Genomic DNA, 20,060 nt, shown 5'->3' on the forward strand with positions numbered 1-20,060 from the left:
ATTTTTGTTTCCACACCTTAACAACAGCTGCACACCTGAGAACACTTTCTCAATTTTAATATTACACTCACAGTTGCTTGGTGCAATCATGGTAAAGAAAAAGTATGCATGAAAAGGGCTGTTTGAAGAGGAAAAAAGGCATCAATAAGCATAACTTAAGAGGTTGTATGTTAACAACATAACTTTTTTGGTGGCTCTCAAGCAAAAATACATTTGTCCCAACCCTGTACTATTTCATAAAAATTAGTATTGTGCTCATCTTATTCTCTACGCTGCACTTCTGGCTTTTGCCTTCAAGAGCTCTGTCATGAGATCCCAGCAACACCCCGAAGAGGGTTAATATGCAAGCTATTTTATGGAATGAAATCTTTCAATACTGTTGAAGCAACACTTCAATTAAAATTAGTTCATTGTGTGAAAGCACAAACTAAGATGAAGAAGAATTGAGTGACAGCGTGGAGGATGAGAGAATAACTCATACTGGCACAAATACCTTGATGCTTGCTATGTATATCTGAAATTTTTTCAACGATGTTTCAAAATTTGGGGAGAAGAGGAAAACTTTTATAGGGGAGACTACACAAATCGAGAAATATAGGGTACAATCAATTATACAATATCAACTAATATACATATATTTTATGGAGAGCAAAGGCAATTGTCACTGTGCATGAAGCTTTATCCTCCTATCTAGGTTGTACAATTACCCATGGTGCCTTTCACACTTTCCACATGGCAGGTTATACAGTGAAACCTCGATATAACGACACCCCACGGTGCACTAATAAACACTCGCTATAGCGAATTGTCGCTTTACCGGAGGTGGAGAAAATAATAGCCAATATACCTGTTGCGAACAGATATACAGGAACAGGAGTGGTGCGGCGACAGATAAACATCTATCCGATAAACGTAAGCATAAATCCAGACGAAAGGCGATGTTTTTTTGCATCACTAAATTTCCTTACTCAAATAACGACTAACTATTCAAACAATTTATAAGCGCCGCACTGAATAAAAATCATGCAGAGCATTGTTTCGTCAACCATTATATTTATCGAACGACAGTTTACCACATAAATTTGAGACTGAGCACTCCATTAACTTCATTTCTAACAGATCGCTAGCAATTACAGAGGTTAAGGAGTCTTGATGAAAGTCTTCCGGCGGTGAAACCCTCGCTATGGCGAAAGCCAACACCGAAAGGGTCTCGTAAAAACGAATTTTTTAACACGCTTATTATAGGGTCAATTGACGGTGCATCGGCTATCTCTCGTAATAGCGGGGGTGTCGCTATAGCCCGTACTCGCTTTAACGAGGTTCCACTGTATATGCATTTAAGCCCTGACTAATAGACTTAGTATGTTTGAGCTAGTAAAAATATAATGAATTACTGCAGTTTAACTAAAAATTAAAATTAAGGAAGATATATTCTGATACTAATTCGATAACTCTACTATCTGCTCAGAAAACAAGTAGGTCATTAAAAAAAATGGCAACAAAACGGGCTGAGGAAGTTGTTAGCCCCACGAACAGGCGGTGATAAGGCTTTGTGAGCATGAGGTAATCTGCCCATCTAAGTAGAGCTTGGGCAATAACATGACTAATGGCAGCAATGTGAGATACCGTATATGTCTGAATATAGTCCCCCCCCTATTCTTCCAAAAATGCCCGTGGTAAGGGGGGGGGGACAGTATTCAAATGCATTTTTGAAATTTTTCCCGACACTGAAGCCTCAAAATTAGGGGGGGGACTATATTCAGAGGGGGACTATATTTGGAGAAATACGGTAAGTGATAATAAACAACACCCATTTCTACATATACATGTAATTTTTGCATAATGAGTAAATTATAGCATTGGAACTTGAAACCGACTCAAAGCTCTTTAGTTTATGCCTCACTCAACTGAAATCTGACTCGAATAAAAAAAATTCGTGTTCACATATCTAGCATTTTATTTACAGGCATTAAAAATAAAGAACTGCATTTTGACAGCAATGCTAATTAGAACAAGCCTTCCCCCACCTCCTGACCAACCAGTCAAACCCGCTACCTTGGATGAAAACTTAGCATAGTTCATGCAAAACCCCTAATTACAACCTATACAATTACTACTTTCATCTACTGAGAGGGTATCTTGCAGCCAAAACTTATTTACTATCATGCAAATCTGACAACTGATTTTTTTGCAGAGCTGAAGTGAGCTTTGAAAGATCAATTTGTTACCCAAGGAACAAAGTATGGGGAAGAAACCTTAGTATTGCACTGCTCTTGATCTACGACACACCAACTTAAGGTACTCGAGCCAAAATATATACTTAAAATCACATGTGCAAGTGTAAATGGTATGTGTAAGTATATTAAGTGAAAAACAGTTGCTGGCCTACCACTTGTGGTTGGCTTGGAAGGCGCAGTAGAGGAGGAGGAGGGTCCCGTTGGTGTGGCAGCCAGGCCCATTAGGCTGTCCTCGTCTCCACTCGTGGGGTCAAATGCCTCAGGAGGCCAGCTTAGAGTGGGGATGGCCTCATCGGAAGGCGGTAATACAGGAGGAGGCTGCTGCTGTGGTGATGATTGGGCAACAGGAGGAACTGCCTGGGGCTGCTGAGGGGGTTGCCCTTCTGAAGAAAGGTCTCGTTCCAAAGCGGCTTTGGTGTTTGATCAAGGTATTGAGGAAAGGGTCCAAGGGAGACAGTCCAATGCAAAGGATTCAGGATTTGACAAGGTGAATTCAATGAGAGGAGCCAAGGAAATATCAAATAAGAAGTCAGATAGTGTTTTAGAGGAGATGTACAATGATCCAAACAGCACCAAACCAGGAATCACATACAAGAGAGAAATCGGGAGAGATATGTCAAAAATCTGTTCACAAGGCAAATGGATATATTAATATAAAATTTATAAATGGGCACTAAGTGTGTAATTCACTGCTAAAGCAGACAACCCGTGTAACAAGAAACTGAGGCAGCATCTACTTCCTATGGAATTCTTTGCACAGACTACAGGATGATAGATCATCTTTAAAAAAATGATGCCCTTAACCTAAGTCAAGATGATAGCAAACATGCTGATAGTTCTTTCTTTGATACCTGGTTTCAAATTATGCAATATAAATAGGTCCGAAGCATAAGATGACAATGAAACTTCAGCAAGAAACAAGTAAATAAAGCAAATAAAATGGCGATGAAATAATGCACCTATTTACTTTTAAGATAAATTAATGAAAGAATTTCCAGAAAAAAAACCTGGTGCCGGCAAAGCCATTGATTCAATTAAGAAGTACCTCATTAACAAATGAATGGGATTAAACCTGCAGTGATGACACAATGATATGAGCCAGTAACAAACAAAAGGTGGGCAGCGAAGGCAGCTCGGCCGCTGTGCCTGTTCAACTTACCCGAAGATCTGACAGCCGCAGAGGCTCTCCTCATCATTTCCCTCAAGCTAACTGAGCGTGAGCCAAGTGCATTGGTGATAACGTTTATTGACTCAAGCCCTGAGCTTGTATTACTGCTGCTTTCTATGGAGCAATCGAAAATAGATGACATAATAAAATATGTTGCACTCAACGGAAACACATTTGTGTGACATGACTTAAAGTGCAGAGAAATAAAAAATAAAAACAATAGCACACAGTTGATGCCACCCCTCTCCTAAAACCTTCTCTGCTCTGATTGATGTTAAATTACACCTAGGTACTCTAACTGCCTTCTTGACTCATTGAGCTGCCAGAAGTACAGGTCAATACAACAGTGTAGGTAAAACAACAACTACACACTAAACCCAGAGCAATTACTATTAAAGAGGACTTCTTAAAGTTATAAGTCAACACTAGGCCTGATACCACACCCTGATAGTAGAAAGTGAAACTTAAAAGCCAAATAACTATCAGAAAAGTATCATTTAGATTTGGTACTCATTCATTACACTTAATATGAAAAAAAGTTTAAAAAAAATATGAAAAAAAAGGAATTTTTGCTTGCAGTAGCACACAATATTGCCCTAGTATAAAACATGGCAATTTAAAACAAGTGGTCTCTGGGTAGAATTCGGCTGGAAAACAATCCCTCAACTGGACATAACTACTTCACCACGTACCAGGTGTAGTACACATAATTCTTAACATTACTACAGGCTTTAATGACATTAGATTTGAAGAAATGCTACAGCTCAAAATCACATAAAGATAATGCGAAATAGGTAGGATACATACGCAATTTAATTTACGTTAAAATTTTGCATTTGTTTAAATAAATGTTAGGAATGGTGAAAAGCAATTGCTCTATTGTCAGCGTGAGAGCATATGATACATTCAAAATTCCAAAATATACCTTAGAGAACTCAATGGACAGCTACAAATAATACAAGACTTGGGAACAAAAAGAAAAAGCATATTCCACTTTCAGCATAAAAGATGGCCTGTGAGTACTGAAAGTATTCAGAGGCCTTCCCAAATCTTCAATTAGATGGACTGGAAAATTTTTAATACTTAAATTATTATGCCTGTAGAAGAGCCAATAAAAAAAATGAGCTAAAATTCAAGATCAATTCATACATGGGATAAAAGGAATCCTTTATACCCTATTTGGTCCAAAAGAAAATATTTACTTGAGGCACTGAATGGAATTTTGAGGCATTAGATCTTTAAGACGATCGGCAAGTATTTGATGTAAATAATTTAAATTCAATGATCTTAACAGACTGATGCACTCAACAGAATATCTGACGAAGCACATTTTTCATACAAGTTATTTTGAACATAGAAAATTAAAGGAGGCTCATCTGGAGATTAGGTATAGTGGTAATTTTTATCTCATTTGCCAACATTTCAAGATTTATATCTTTTTGGTTTCAACAAGTCATGAGGTTAAATGAATTTAATCATTCTTTTCATTTGTTTCGTTTTTCTGGGAATTTTTACATTCTCTTAGATACTGTCTCATATTATCCTCTCTAAGGCTGAATGAAATGGTAATGTTACCACCTGGCTTCCCAGATACCTCCACCAGCAAAATGAATGTACGTAATGATAAAAAATTGTGAGCAATTGCTATTCTGACTGAGTGGATATCCTTCCTTTTATGTCAGTAGTAAAACAAAGGACAGAGATAACTAGGACTTATTATTAATGCTACTAAGCAACTCTATTTCCCAACAGACGGTATGGAATGGGCCTATGCTGCCAAGTGATTATCATAATAGCATTGATTAGCAAGTACATTAAGGCTTACCTTCAATTCATACTTAAGCTGTTACATCAATCAATGTCATTTATATGACCTTTCAAAACAAAAAAATGAACTGAGCAATGACCTAAGAATGGCATCCTGTACTGCTCAAAATAATTGTGTGACATAAAAGGTAAAAAGCAGGAGAGAGTGAGACAACTATCTACCTGTCGCCAAAAGAAGTTCAGAATGACATTATGAGGAAAATAAAATGGTGACCCTGATGGAGTTCCAGAAACAACATTAAACACGACAGTTTCTTTCAGGCATGCATGTTTGATGCAATGATAACAATAAGAATTTTTTTCCCGAGAAGAAAGCTTAAATAAAGACAATATGTACCAACAAAAATAACACAGTTATGGTTGTGAAGACCAACATCAGAAAGGAAAATCTCATTTTGCATAGAGAGCTTAATTTTCTATCTCTTCAGTGACATTCGGCAATTGAAAGGAAGGAAATGGCATCTATTGTTAAAGCTTCCAATACAATTCCAAACAAAAGGCTGGAATTATTTTCGCATCATTACATCACAGCTATTTTCCGTAAAAAGTCATGTAATTCAACAGGCTTTAGTTTCTAGCAGTGAATTTACAATCATTCCTTCCCCAGTTCAAAGAAGTTGACATGTCATGGCATTGACTACTAGGAAGCAAATAAGAGTACCATGGACTAAAGAGTCAAAGATTGACTCAATTGAATTCCACCAAATTAAAAGACTGAACATTGTAATAAGCATGTGGTTTTACATTCTGTAGGTGAAGAATCTCACGTGCAATTTTAGATATAATATTATAAATGAATTGAATTAAATAGAAAATTTATGAAAACAGAATTTTTTTTTCTTTACCCCTTTAAAATGAAGATTAAGATTGAACAAAAACAAAGATGATGATGATTTGATATTTGGATTCAATGAAAAATAATATATTTTGGATTGATGCATACATCTAATTTGGAGCCCAATGATTAATTTAGAAAATTTTATACAGTTAAAAAAAAAAAGCTTTAACAATCAAGGATATAGTGTTTTAGGAAGAATCAAATCTGCGACATTGGATAATGACACAAAGTAGAAGGGGGACAGGGGTTAGATGGGTTGAACGAATTGGAATTAGAGTTAAGACCAATCTCTAAGTCATAATGAAGGAACAAAAAGAGGTTACATCAATACCAATCACTAACTCATTAATTAAGTTGGCCAAACGAACAAGGAATACTTTCAACAATAATTTCCCAGTAATTAATGATATCAATAAAATCAGAGCAAGTTGCTACAAGCACAACAGTGCTAATTCTGTTGATTAACATGCACAAATATCACAATATTCTGATAAAATTAGCAGAGAAAGTAGCTTAAATTTCTAGTAAGCCAGCCCACAATAACTATAGAAAAGTTTTGACAAATAACCTAGATTTGCATTTTTTACAGAAAGTGAGAATTTTGTGAGAACTTGCAGAAGAGTTTAAGTTGATATGAAATAATTCTAAAATTAGAAGTAATTGCCTGTTACCGCCAACAAATGCTCCTGTCAATTTATATTAGAAATCAAGAAAATTTACCAATATTTTTACCAGAAGTTACTTCCCGGAGGTAACTTGCACATAAACGTTGTAAATAGAGTAAATACAGACTTAAAAAATAAAAGTGTACCAAACAAGTTGAATATTAAGCTTGACACAAAGACTAAGATAAAGGAGCACATCCATTGTTTTTAAACTGAAGTGGGGAGCAGAAATATTTAAGAAACGAAGGTATCAATAAAAAAGCTGATGGAAAATGATATTATTGCCATAAATATTTCACAGTAAGCAGACTCATGCATGCTTCATGTTGAGTAACATAAAATTATGCCCGGATTTTATTAATTTGAATGCTACCACTGGTGCAACATCACCATACCCTGAATGATGCTGGTGAATCAAGATAAAAAACCTGCCACTACTTGTAGTCTGACCATTATGAGTCTGCACTAGGCTATTAAAAAAATTAGCCAACAATGGAAAGCCTCTAATGCTGATGGGAGGTTGTGGGGTGATGCACCATTCAAAGTGAGGATGGCAGTTTTTGTTTACTTCAGGAGATAGCATCTGAACTTAAATAGTTATTTTTTTAATCCTGAGAAAACAAACAGTTTTCACTAGATAATGGCTGTTATACGTTTAAGGTTGCAATAGCTTTTACAGTAGACTCTCGTTATTACTAAGTTCACGGGACCAAAAAACCGGATGTTAGTAATAATGAAGTTCGTATGAACAATTCTCTTAGGAATCGTCGAAAAAAAACAGTATATTAAAAACGAGATTAAATTGTGCGGAAATATATATGAAACGGGAAAATTTGCTTCAGTTGCTCAACAGAAGAATGCGGCATGATGCAATCGAGGGTTGATATCTTCCTGAATACAGTAAGTCTGATATACGAACTAGATGCGTCCCAAGACTTTGTTCCTAAGTTGATAAACCTTCAGTCCAGCCGCTGAGAGTTGTCCCATGACAGGTAGAATGGTCTGAGTCGGAGTAGTGGGCAAGGCTGCCAGGTAAGAAAGGGAAATCCCTACAAAGGGTTCCATGAAGAAAGGAGCCAGAAGGGATGACGAGTGTAAAGTACCCAGAGGAAGAATCACTTGTTTTGGTGATTCGAAGAAAGGGCTTGTTTTGGTGGATCAGGCTCATTTTGGTGCTCCTTATGCATTTGACAACGTTGTATGACTAGGCAAAGGTGTGGAGTGCGTTCAGGGGACAGCAATTGGCTGTTAACTGTGCTGGCGCACGGTTATCTGCCCCTCCTATTGTGCCGTAATCGGACAACTCTTGCCGGCCGGACTGTATGCAAGGAATCAAGGAGTATCACTAACCAGGACATAAATGGCTTTTGCATTCATCATAACAAACAGAATTCACTCATGAGTTAATGTCGATTCCCACTTTTTTTTTTAAATTATATACCCTTGACACAAAATGGAATTGAAGGAACAGAAATTGCATTTCATCACGACAATTGAGGTTAAATCAACCCGCAGATAGATATCATGGATTCTAACCATCAAGGAAATCTGTAAATTTTCACTTCCAGATAATTGACTGAACAAAAATCAATTGGGGAAGAATGACAACTGTGGGGCATCAATAAAATGGATTTCATGAAGTAGACAAAAACTCCGAAATCATCACCATTAAGTTTTATTTTAGTAGTATTAATCACATCAAACCTGATTGAAGGGCAACAAAAAGGTTCTCAATAGCATCCAGGATTGGTTTGAATGTGTAGAAATTGATTGATAGAAAGCTGTGTGCCAGAATCTTATTGGTCATAGGTTTAAATGCTAAGGACATGTTTATATTGGTCAGACTGTAATGACATAACACAAGCTAGATAATAGGGTTTTGTAATATAAGTGAAAGGCTCCAGCAATAGTTGAATTTCAAATTGAAGTAACTACGTAAAATATATCCAAATATTGAGTGCAAAAGGAAGCTTGCCAATAGGTCATACAAAACCAACTGTGATGTCACAAGGCAGTGGAGTACAGAAATTACCCCAGGAAGTCACAACTAGCATTGAATAGTAGTAGTTCATACTACAGAGGGTTTTGTAGTAAAGTTTGTTAAATGTTACAGCAATGATCAGATGGTCCAGAGTTCAAATTCCGTTTAGTTGTAAGACAATCCTACCTCCAGATGAGGTTTCTGACTATTCAAATTTAGCGCTAAATTGTGAATCGCTCATGATATGGAACCCCTCTCTCTTTTCTCAACACTTCATTTTTGCATGTCAATGCATAAGTTTGATTTGAGCTCAAACCTTACCCTCATGTTGAAACATGTCTAGGTGTATTGCAGATATAAATACATTTGACAATTTCAGAGCCAAATTCCTTTGAATTGGAAATGGTAAAAAAAAATTAAAGAGACCATTTATAATCCCATTAAATGATAATGGGTCCAAAAAGCAAAGGTTCCTATATTTGGAATTATCACTGTAGGTAAATGGGTATTTCCACGAAAATGTCAACTTTTTCTCTCGAATTAAAATTTAGGCTGGAAATATTTTATCATGACAAATCAACAGCTAAATGATTGAATCTTATGAAATCAATATTAGAAACATTGTTCAGAGCCTTATTAAAAGCTTTTAAATGGTACTTCGATTCACAAGAGTTTTGAAGATGTTTGAAATCATTACACATAGGAGGTTGACCTGGCAGTGATTCCGTCACATGTTAATTTTGTGCATATTTGGAAGGTATTTCAATAATTAATTTTCTCGATGCGAACATAACCTACATAAATGTTTTTCGATCATGCATAGCTAGAAATTTTGCAATTTTTTTGTATTTCACAATTTTATCGAAATATCCTATTACATAGTTTTCTCTAAAGGCAATACCGTCACAAATGGAATTGCCCAAATGTTCACAATAAAATTTGAAGGGGGAAAGCATTTAAGTCATTTTATAAAATAACTCTCCTAAAATGTCACCCACAAATTGCCTATCATTATTAATTCCGCTTCCCATTTTTAAAAAAGTTTCCTGTTTGTTTCACAACCTTCTTTTGAAAGAGTGAATTAAATTGATGAAAAATCATTATTGTTGCATGTGACACCTTCCAGTGACTTAAAATTATATTTTTTATTTATAGAAAGCTTATTAAATCATTACAGACTCTAAAAATAAAAGAAATGGTAGGTCTTCATTTAGTGTTTAAAATTTTGTCCCCCATGAAAAACCTTAACATAGGATTCTACCATTCCATGTTTCTTCAATACAGAAGCACACAAAATAATCTATAATGCTGTCAACCACTGAAGAGCCATCAACCTTTGCCCAAATGACACTATTTACTGACAGGTCAAGTGATTTTTTCAGATGAGTTTCAAATTTCTCGACATTTCCACAAATTATTTTATGCTAATAGCTTCACTGAATGATGATGAATCAGGAACTTTCCCTAAAATTGCCTAAATAAGTATGAAAAACTAAAACAAAATATGCATACAATTTCCAAAATGTAAAGTGTAATTGTTTTCAATTCACCTAGCATTGCCGGCTTAAATACAGTTTTTGGCTGGTGGCAATTGCCCACTCTCATTCAGATATGCATTGGAATGTTTCAGCCAAATAGCAAATCAAAGATGCAGTTAGTAATGCATAACTGTAACTATTTCCATGAAATACTGCTTGTATTTGAATGAATTTAAGTTATAAGAGCTAAGAAATGTACTTCCCAAAGTAATATTTTCGTATGAGAGCATGACCTGAGGGAGCTTTGGGAGGGCCTACCAAATTCTGTACATCCCTAGTATGTAAATTGATTGTAATTTCCTTCCTTATCAGCTTTTCACTTCCTCGTCAATTTAATGTACACACCACCTACACTACCAGAAACATTTTGGATTTTTTAGTAAAGAGAATTAAATGATAGCATGAAAACCGGTTGGGCATAGAAAAGAAAAGTTCTGGCAGAGAAATACAATGTGGAGTAATTACATTTCAATATTTAAGACATTTCTTAAAAAAAAAAAGTGATTACATGTTAAAAGTTAATGCAGCAGTGACAGGGTAAGGGTACACTTCTGCCTTGTGTCACCACCACCTGAGTCACATGAACAAAGGCCATTTCAGTGGTATATCACTATTCTGCCACTTAAAGTAAATTTTTAAGAATGCATATGGTCATGAAAATTTAAATGATATTTTGTTTATCTTTTAGACAAAAATTTTGGATGCAAAAATAAAAAAAATACACACAACCCTACTCAGCTAAACTCCATGCATGAATAAGATTAACTCGTGAAGAGATAGTTTTAGCCAAGAAGCATTATCTCAATACATAGTATATGAGACTATTGGTAAAACAAAAAATTTGCTACGGTCAAGCCAAACAAACTGGAAGAAATGAAGGCAACTTACCTTGATCACCCTCCTTGTTTGAGGTGGGAGTACACATGGTAACACATGCATGGAAGATATTCCTGTTTCCATCACATCTTTCACTAAGAATACTTGATAAAATCATTCCATTCGTAGCAGTTTCTGGAATTGAAAACAAAGTCAGATAAAAACCTAGTACTTTCAACTAGATCTTGTAATAGTAACAAATTTATTTCACCATTGACAACACATACAGTTGCATGGCAAAAGTAGAGATAAAATACAATCACATACACACATGAGGAAAAGGGTAATCATGGCAAAAATATGACTGGCAATAAAATTTGGTGAAGGTAAAGGGTGGACATTAAGAAAAAATAAAATAACTTACTCATTCACACACATTGCTTTGCAATTTAGAAAATTATTATCTGCCATTCAGAAATTCAACTAAGTAATTACTGCACACTACTATAAACACCAAATATTTCAAGGACTTGATCATGGAAAAATTATCTCACTTATGCTGAAATACATAGCGATTAGTTCAAAGACATTTCAGGATAAAATGTGTGACTACACTCAGAGCAATATGATAATCTTATCTTTAAGAAATCTATAAAAGTTATGTAAGTACTTACTTGCTTCCATGTCCAGCCCGGCCAGTACTTGACGAACTCCTTCTAGATCACAGCGCATCACTCTGGGCATTAGAACTTGTGTCTCCACAGCTAACACAATTACGGCAACCTGCTGTTTCATCGATGAATTCTGAGAAATGGATTGTCCAGATGACGGAAGGGAAGATGATCCTGTGCCAGAAGCCATGCCTCCACCTCCACTGGATGAAGTTGAGGCACAAGATGCAGATGAACCCTGGGTAAGACAGTATGAAACATATCGCTTGAATTAGCACATTTTGGGTACTTTCTTCACAAGATTCTCAATTCGAGTGAAAAAAAAACAAACTCACATGACTTATTTTTCAACTTCAAGAACACATCTGACATGGTAACTCAATACAATTAATAGACAAATTAAAATCATGTGATCTAGTGAAGAAAAAAATTAATTGTACTCAGGACTTAAGAAAAATAATTCAAAAGGAAAAAGGGAGCTATCAGCAGAATTAGATTTCATGTAGTAAAAGTGACATTCAGAGTCCCACTTCATGGCATTATTGGCCTCCTATGGTTCATTTTCTGTGAAATTGTTGAAAGCATCCAAATTAGAAGAAAAATTGTTAACCTGCAGGTAATCCTGCCATCTACCATGAAAATAGTAAATATTTAAATTTGAAATTCTCTCATCTGACCTAAACAATGTTCATGTTTTGACCCAAGAGTAAGGTCTAGAACTTAATCTAAGCAAATGCATTGACACACAAATATTACAAAGGATGTCCAACTATCACAATTTATGAGGGAAGCTATCACATAAGCAGGAGATGAGATAAACGAAAGCAGTTAGAAGAACTCGCAACCTATTATGAGGAGCATGCATAAAAATACTTGAATCAGAGAGTCCAATTGAATCTTAAAGGTATTCATCAGCAAAATAACTTTCCAATTGCCAAGAAACAATTAAATCACTTTAACTTAGGCTTGTGGGCAAAAAAGAGCACAAAATACAGGCTTAACTCTAGTTCTTAATAAAATTTAAAAAATCAAACTTTGCTCAAAAGACAACGCCGACTCTCTCACGGCATTAGAAAGCAAAGAATGCTACACTGTAGACAATGAATGGAGCACTCAAATCACCATGGTGACTAAGCCATAATAATTTGGATCCCAGGCATAAGGAATGAGAATCATTCTTTGAAAAACGAAATTGTGATTATGATTCAGAGTAGAAAAGCCAAAAAGAAAGATTCAAATTTCTTGACATGTGCAGGCAAACAAGCACATTCCACATGACCAAGGTTTCAATAAGTCATCTTCCCTGCCATTACATGAATCGCATGGGCATGAAACATAGTTCAATATTAGAAAACATAATTGTACAATGTCTTGAGAAATATGAGAAAGTTCAAAGGTGAGGCTTAGCAACACTGGAATGAATGGAGCCTCTCAACCCTTTAAAAATGATTACAAAGAAAAATAACCCACTAGTGCATTCAGAATGTTCATATGACCATATGAAGTGACCATAGGAGGGTTAATGGAGGCAAAAATTTGAGGAGGAATGAAATACCAAATCATCACATGATTACTACTCTTACCTGTAGTGTATGAGTCCCAACTCCAATGCAACGCAGGGGAGGCAAGTCCAGCCAATGAGGATCTCGTATAGATTCAACACAGTCTTTAGCCAAAGGATATATAGCCCCATTTCCATCACGAAGAATCAACACTGATTCACTCTACAAGATAAAGGTGAGACCATTTTAAGTAATTGAAGATGGCAAACCAAAAAATAACAATAAATCATTACAAATGACATCAAGCAAGCGGCAAAGCCAGTTAACTTACATCGCCAGCACTGGTAAGACTGATGTTATGAGGATCTAAGCCAAGAAATGAGCTGCAATCGGATGGGAATGGGCTATCCTGGTCAGCTCTCCCAGTTCCTAAGTTATACACGGTATAACTTATTTTCTGGCCTGTTTTGACAACAGCATGGATTCCTTCATGGCCAAAAGATAAATTCAGATAAATTGTTTTGTTACATAAGCACAAGTCATCATGGAAAAATATTCATCACCATGATTAAAAAATTACAAATACAAAGCCATGTTTCATAAGTATAAAACATATAGATCAATGAAAAAAATTAACATCCACTTCCTTAATTTTTTCAATCACCTGCTGTGGAGTTAGGCTTTGTTATGAACCGAGTTAGACAGTTGAAGAGCTAGTAGAAGATGCATTGAGCAATTACAGAAGAGTTGCATTTACATACTTAGCACTTACAATGAGTAGCTATAACAGAGAGAATCACCAACTGACAAGTGATCTGCAATGTAACATCAAAAGGCTCATTGTTAACATGTGAAAAAGAAGATGGGTACAGTGCAGTAAAGATGTTCCTTTCGTGATTTATCCCTAATATCCCAAGATTTTACTTGGCGACTATACATTGCTTGGTGAAAATCAACTCAAGGCATTTATCTTCAGTCCTCTATCGGTAACCACCATAGATTGGTTGGAGATGTTCGAGTATCCCAGTGACCTGCTGAGCAACGGAGGGACCTAAGTTAACAGAACTTAATTATATTGGAATGATGATATTTCCTCCTGGATTGAAGCCATAAAATTATGTATTTGACCACCTTCAGGACCTCAAGCATTCAGCCCCTAATGCTAGGGAAATGATCCAACTTAGAATTTTTCTCTCAACTCGTACAATTAGGAAGTGCCCAATTATAATTATTACCTAGCTAATGATGCACTTCCCCTTACAAAGTAAAACTAGATGAAAAAAGGTCATAAGAAATATAAATTTAACACTAAGTCTCAACTACTAACTACCCCAAACTGAATCTGAAGAACACAACTATTATATGAGTACTGAATGATACAATGCTTACATACCTAGACCATCCACAGTTACAGCTAATATTTGTCCTCCCTCAGCAATGTTCACCCGTCTAGGTGTTCTTTGAAAGCAGTCAGGGACACGTGCTGTTGTGCCTGATTTGATGACCTAAAAGAATATATAAATTTACACATTTCAATAAAAGTGACCTCAGAAATGCCAAACATAGTTGGAGAAAATAAAGAGTATACAGGATGAAATGATATTCCCTCTCTAAAACATTCCACACAGTGCATGATATTTTGAATTATATTTACTATAAAAAAGTAGTAAACAGAGCCACAATAAAACATTTGTTGTAAACATATTTATATACAAAGATACCAGGGATTTGACATAGAAACAACAATTTATCCACTCAACATACCTGCAAGTCATCTTTTCTCATTAATCTACATTCTTGCAATAGAGTGGCCGGGTCATCTTGGGTGAGAGAGTTTTCTTTACCATCTTTAGCAGCATCCTTATTGCTAGGAAATCTTACAGCTGCATAATCTCCATCTACTTTCAAAACTCGCCCTGGAAAGTAATATATAATATGAAACATATGCCACAATTACAAAGTTTTAAATTAATAAAACCAAAGTACAACTGTGAAACGTAAAAATTAAAAAAATGGTTAATGAGGTCATCAGGCATTGGGCATCAGAAAGGAAGAGTGCTGGCTCTTCCTGAACTGTTTTAAACACATTGTAATAAAAAAAGTAAATAAAGTGACTGTATATGGAGTAATGATTATAAAGTAAGCACTGGCTTTTTCCAGCATTAGCAAAAATATCCAACCATGGCTGAAATTTACACAAACAACATAATAATACTATTTGACATAATATAGAGCCCATCACGTTTCCAAGTGGTTCCTGGCAAAGACTTTACCGTATTCTTTTATACCTCCAGGTGTATGATGAGACATATTAAGGATCATGCATGAATTGTGCGAAAAATCCACAGAGGAAAAATCATTCGCCTCGACCGGGATCCTGGTCGAGGCGAATGATTTTTCCTCAGTAGATTTTTTGCACAATTTGTGCATTGCGGGTGACTCCGTAAAAGTTATCACCGTGGCTAGTCCCGGTATACTTGAATAAGATCATGCATGAGCAGGTCAAGAATTATTCACAAGAAAAAGCCCCTACATTTAATGAGGCAATCACACTTACCCACAGGAATGCTTTTCACATCTTCAACAAATACCACATCCTTCATAGCCCACTCTTCTTCATCCTTCTTCTCCATTTCCTCCCCTTTCACAGCCACCCTTTTCTGGCGTTCTAAAAAAAAAAAAAAAACATGCAGTTCAAAGACAATGGTACATCAAATGAAATATCACATCTTTGCTCATAATGTTTCATTGCATTTATTCCCATAGTCAATATAAACTTTTTTCCATTACTAGTACATAAGGGTGTTCCAATCAAACTCCACATTACACTGAAGCAAACTAGACATTATAGGCAAGAACTATGGTTTTGAATGAAAACGAGGCAGTAGATTTTCAAATCAGCATGTCGAACTGAGCAAATGCAAAACTGGTAAAATGGGAATCATTCATAAATATACTAATTCAAAGTCATAGAGTAGTATCTAGAGACATGATACCTCAGCAGTGAGTGTTAACTCATTCGGTATTTAGCACAGTTCCGAATGTACCTAACTATTCTTCTCCAAAAAGTATCTTAAGTGTAATTTTAAAGAGGAGTGGGATCTCAGGTATAGAGTTGGTAATACAATTTATATTCAATTCTATGAGGTAGGGTGAGAGGATGACGGAACCTGCAGCAACAGAAATTACTATACTCAACATTTTGAAGTTACAGTAAAACCTCTATGTAGTGAACCTCTTTACAAAGTAAACCTTCATACTTCATACCACCCCTACAGTCCCGTCAGATTTACATGTAAATTTTTAGGCAAACCTCTATATAGTGAACCTCTTTATCTCGTGAAACCTCCACTTATCATACCAAGGAGACACCCCCGAAACGGCCTAACTACCTCTGCAAATTGCATTGAGACAACTAGAGACCATTAATGCAGCCGCGATTATGTACATGGAATGACATTTTCAGCTATAACTGTTTCACACTTATTTTTTTCTTATACACCTTTAATATACTGTAATTTTCACATTAACAATTAGTTATGGCCGTTTTGTTCCATATGAGAGCATACCTAACAGTAAAAAAGAAAAAAGGTATCCAACTATCCTCATCATTTTAAGTGACTGTTGAATTAAGAGAGCACTCGAATCATGGTAAAATCATGCAGTACGCTTGCTTTCTGTCATTACTAAATAATAAATATATGTTCACTAATGCATGCATGAGTGATCATGTATTTATTTTGTTTAAACACATAAATACTGTGGTTTAAAAGACAGCAGTGCCTCTCATTTCGGAAGGATATGAAAAAATGGTGCCTATCACTAAAACCGCTCGACAGTGTTCCTCCACACATCAAATTGCCCAAATTTTGGTCCCCTCCATTATGATGCAAAGAGGTTTTACTGTAATTAAATACAGAGGTCAGAATACGAAATTCATATTACAGTGGACTCCCGATTATCCGGCTGTGGTTTATCCATGTTGGGGATTATCTGTGCTTGAGTTCACACTCCTTTGATGTTTTCTGCGATCTTTATAAAAAATAAAATTCGACACAAAAGCACCAGGCATTTTAATGTAAGGCTACTCTGGGCTTATTATATGACAGCTTTCACGCAAACCAATTTTCTGAATCTGTGACCTCGCATTCCAATCATTCATACCGCATCTCCCCATTATCAGTCCCGATAATAGGGAGTTGGCTGCAGATAAAATCCACAGTCATAGATTGTTGTATCAATGATGCATACTTAAAAACCATTACTACACCAAAACCACTAAGAAATATTCAAAGAGTAGAAATCCCAAATTAAAAATGGAAAAATGGGGGCCCATTAAAACTTTCAATATACAAAATATAAATTATTCTGACGTTACTTTACATCTTGAAATTCTTTATGTACAGAGCTTCCGATTAACCAGTACTTTTAATGAGCTATTAAATGATTCCATTATCTCTTAAATATATCACTAAAAATGTAAATTTTAACACAATTCCATAAAATTTTGCTAACTAAGTGAGTACACAGAATATTTTTTAAGGGCATGCAGAATCATTTACACTTAATTCAACACTCTAGAAACAGTATTTCCAAGAGAAATTTTAATGAATCCATGCTCTCACACAAAAAAACTGGAAAATAAAAATAGGCAACCCTAAATGAGAGATAATAAAAATCAAATGAGAGTTAATCCTATGGATACCACACTTTGACTATTTCATAACGAGTCCTATTAAGAAGTTGATCAAGGTGAAAACTTTGGAACTTACTGTGTGAAGCTGGACTGGTAATGCTCCCTGTGTCACTACACGTACTACTGGCAGGAGAAGGTGGAGGGGGCATGTCCAATCTGTCAGCTGTTTCCTTGTTGCTCTTACTATCGTTGCCACCACCACTGCTACCGACAGTACTTGTACCCAGAGATGTTCCCGAGGATGAAGTGCTGCCACTGGAGACACCGCTCCCAACCTTATTGCCAGATGTGCCACTACTTGTGCCAGGACCGCGACTACTCTCAGGGGCGGAAGGGGGAGGAGCTGGCCAAGCAGGAGGGGGAGGGGCTTGCTGATACGGCTGGTATTGGCCATGGGAGTGGGAGGAACTGCCTTGGGGAGGTGGATGCTGCGGAAGAACCCTAAATCGGCAAACGTCAGTGAATTTCCAGGCTGCATTCAGAAGTTGCCCAACCTTGGGGATTCCTCCAGATATGGTAAAACCTGCAAACAAAGTAGCTCGTAAGTTCATTGCAGTGACATTCAACAAAATCGGTTATGAGACATAAACCATAATTGAAATGGATGAATGTGGCAGTGAAAATCCACGGGTAAAATTGAATTGACACTCAGATTAGATAAAATGATGTTAAATACAAATAAAGTAGTCCATCAATCTAGACATTTCACTGATATTGGTTTTATATAAAAGAAGTTGTAAATTACTACCATAAAAATAGATATACAAATATTTCTTTATCAAAAATACCTAAAAACTGAACAAGTCACCCTTAAATAAACATAATTTACTCCTCTGACTACACTTCTCCACACAATTATTGAGAAACTAAAAATTGATTCCACTCTTGGCATTAAAATATAATGCAAACATGACAATTTATAGCTCAAGTACACAGAATGCAGAAGGAAATGAAATGTTTACCAATGGCTCCTGCTTGATACATTGGGCTGCTCTTCATGCACACTTGGCTCCCAGCAACAATATCTGCGCTCTGAGAGGACGGACGATGCTTGCGTGTTTTGGCGCTGTACTTCTCCCACAGTCGCTTTCTTTGGCCAAAAGGAAGGACTCCCCTGAAAAAAATGTTATCATTGCTTAAGTGATTAAAGAGACCTGGTACGGCTGGAGGATACTTAAGATAAAATGGATGGATAGGGGAAGAATAGGAGACAAGTAAATAGTAGAAAACCACATTACGAAGGAGAATCCAGTAGATAGGACATGCCATGAGACACAGTAATTATGTGGGTAATACAATGAAAGGAAAAATAAAAGGTAAAGTCATCCTGGGAATACCAATAAATAAATACTATGGGCATATCAAGGATGGCAGGATAGAATTTTTTTTTCATTTGAAAAAAAAAAAAAAAAACATGTTTAGGAAACAAGGGAGTCTCTGTTCTCTGCTGACATCCAGTGGAAAATAAAATGCACTACTAAACATCTAATTGATCTCGTTTGTTTTCTATACCTAATTTCTGTACCTAACTCTGTATAGAAAAGAGAAATCACTTGTACCCCTTGGCTTCCAACCCACTCAATTAACATCAATCATTTTGTCATAAAATCCATTGTAATTTAAACTGAATTTAGGATAAAATTACACCACTTACATAAAAATAATAACAACACTCTTGGCTATAAAATAAAAATAACCCCACCTTTTTCGTAACCCTAACAACGAATCTGGGCCTGAACCCAAAAATTGAACATGAATAATGAGATAATTATATCTTACCACCAATACAAGGCTCCACTTTCAAGGTGAGCAACTGTGTACAATAGGCAGGTATGGAGAGAGACCACACGGTCTGAAGTGAACTCTGGAAATGCTGTTGCCGGGTGCTCTAGGCGAGGAGCAGCGGAAGACGAAGAACTGGATGACGATGATGATGATGCTACATTAGGTTGAAGAAGAATTACAGAGGCTGGACTAAGAGCTTCATCTAGCCATGTAGCCACACGACCAGACTCTGTACCAACAGAGCAACGCATCAAAGTTGCGGAAACCATAGTGACACGTTCTCCCAGTAATGCCAGAGGGATAGTCTTTGGATGGTGAACATTTGGATTCTAAAAT

General features: G+C 36.2%; 1 protein-coding gene across 7 annotated transcripts in view; it reads right to left on the reverse strand.

Annotated features, from left to right (window-relative positions):
* Nucleotides 1-20,060, reverse strand: part of LOC124160882 (E3 ubiquitin-protein ligase UBR5) — a 100,656-nt gene that overhangs the window by 58,401 nt on the left and 22,195 nt on the right. For 5 of the 7 annotated variants that reach the window (XM_046536994.1, XM_046536995.1, XM_046536993.1 and 2 more), the window contains exons 7-18: nt 19,719-20,053; nt 18,902-19,053; nt 18,016-18,462; nt 15,801-15,911; nt 15,008-15,159; nt 14,637-14,748; nt 13,575-13,729; nt 13,325-13,465; nt 11,745-11,979; nt 11,143-11,265; nt 3,397-3,519; nt 2,390-2,647 (exon numbers count right to left, since the gene is read on the reverse strand). In XM_046536994.1, the coding sequence (XP_046392950.1) occupies nt 2,390-2,647; nt 3,397-3,519; nt 11,143-11,265; nt 11,745-11,979; nt 13,325-13,465; nt 13,575-13,729; nt 14,637-14,748; nt 15,008-15,159; nt 15,801-15,911; nt 18,016-18,462; nt 18,902-19,053; nt 19,719-20,053 (2,344 nt within the window). The remainder of the gene's footprint in view (nt 1-2,389; nt 2,648-3,396; nt 3,520-11,142; nt 11,266-11,744; nt 11,980-13,324; nt 13,466-13,574; nt 13,730-14,636; nt 14,749-15,007; nt 15,160-15,800; nt 15,912-18,015; nt 18,463-18,901; nt 19,054-19,718; nt 20,054-20,060) is intronic. The other 2 variants (XM_046536997.1, XM_046536998.1) reach the window with 2 other exon arrangements.

Source organism: Ischnura elegans, chromosome 6 (genome assembly GCF_921293095.1).
Source record: "Ischnura elegans chromosome 6, ioIscEleg1.1, whole genome shotgun sequence".
In the NCBI taxonomy this organism is placed as follows: Eukaryota; Metazoa; Arthropoda; class Insecta; order Odonata; family Coenagrionidae; genus Ischnura; species Ischnura elegans.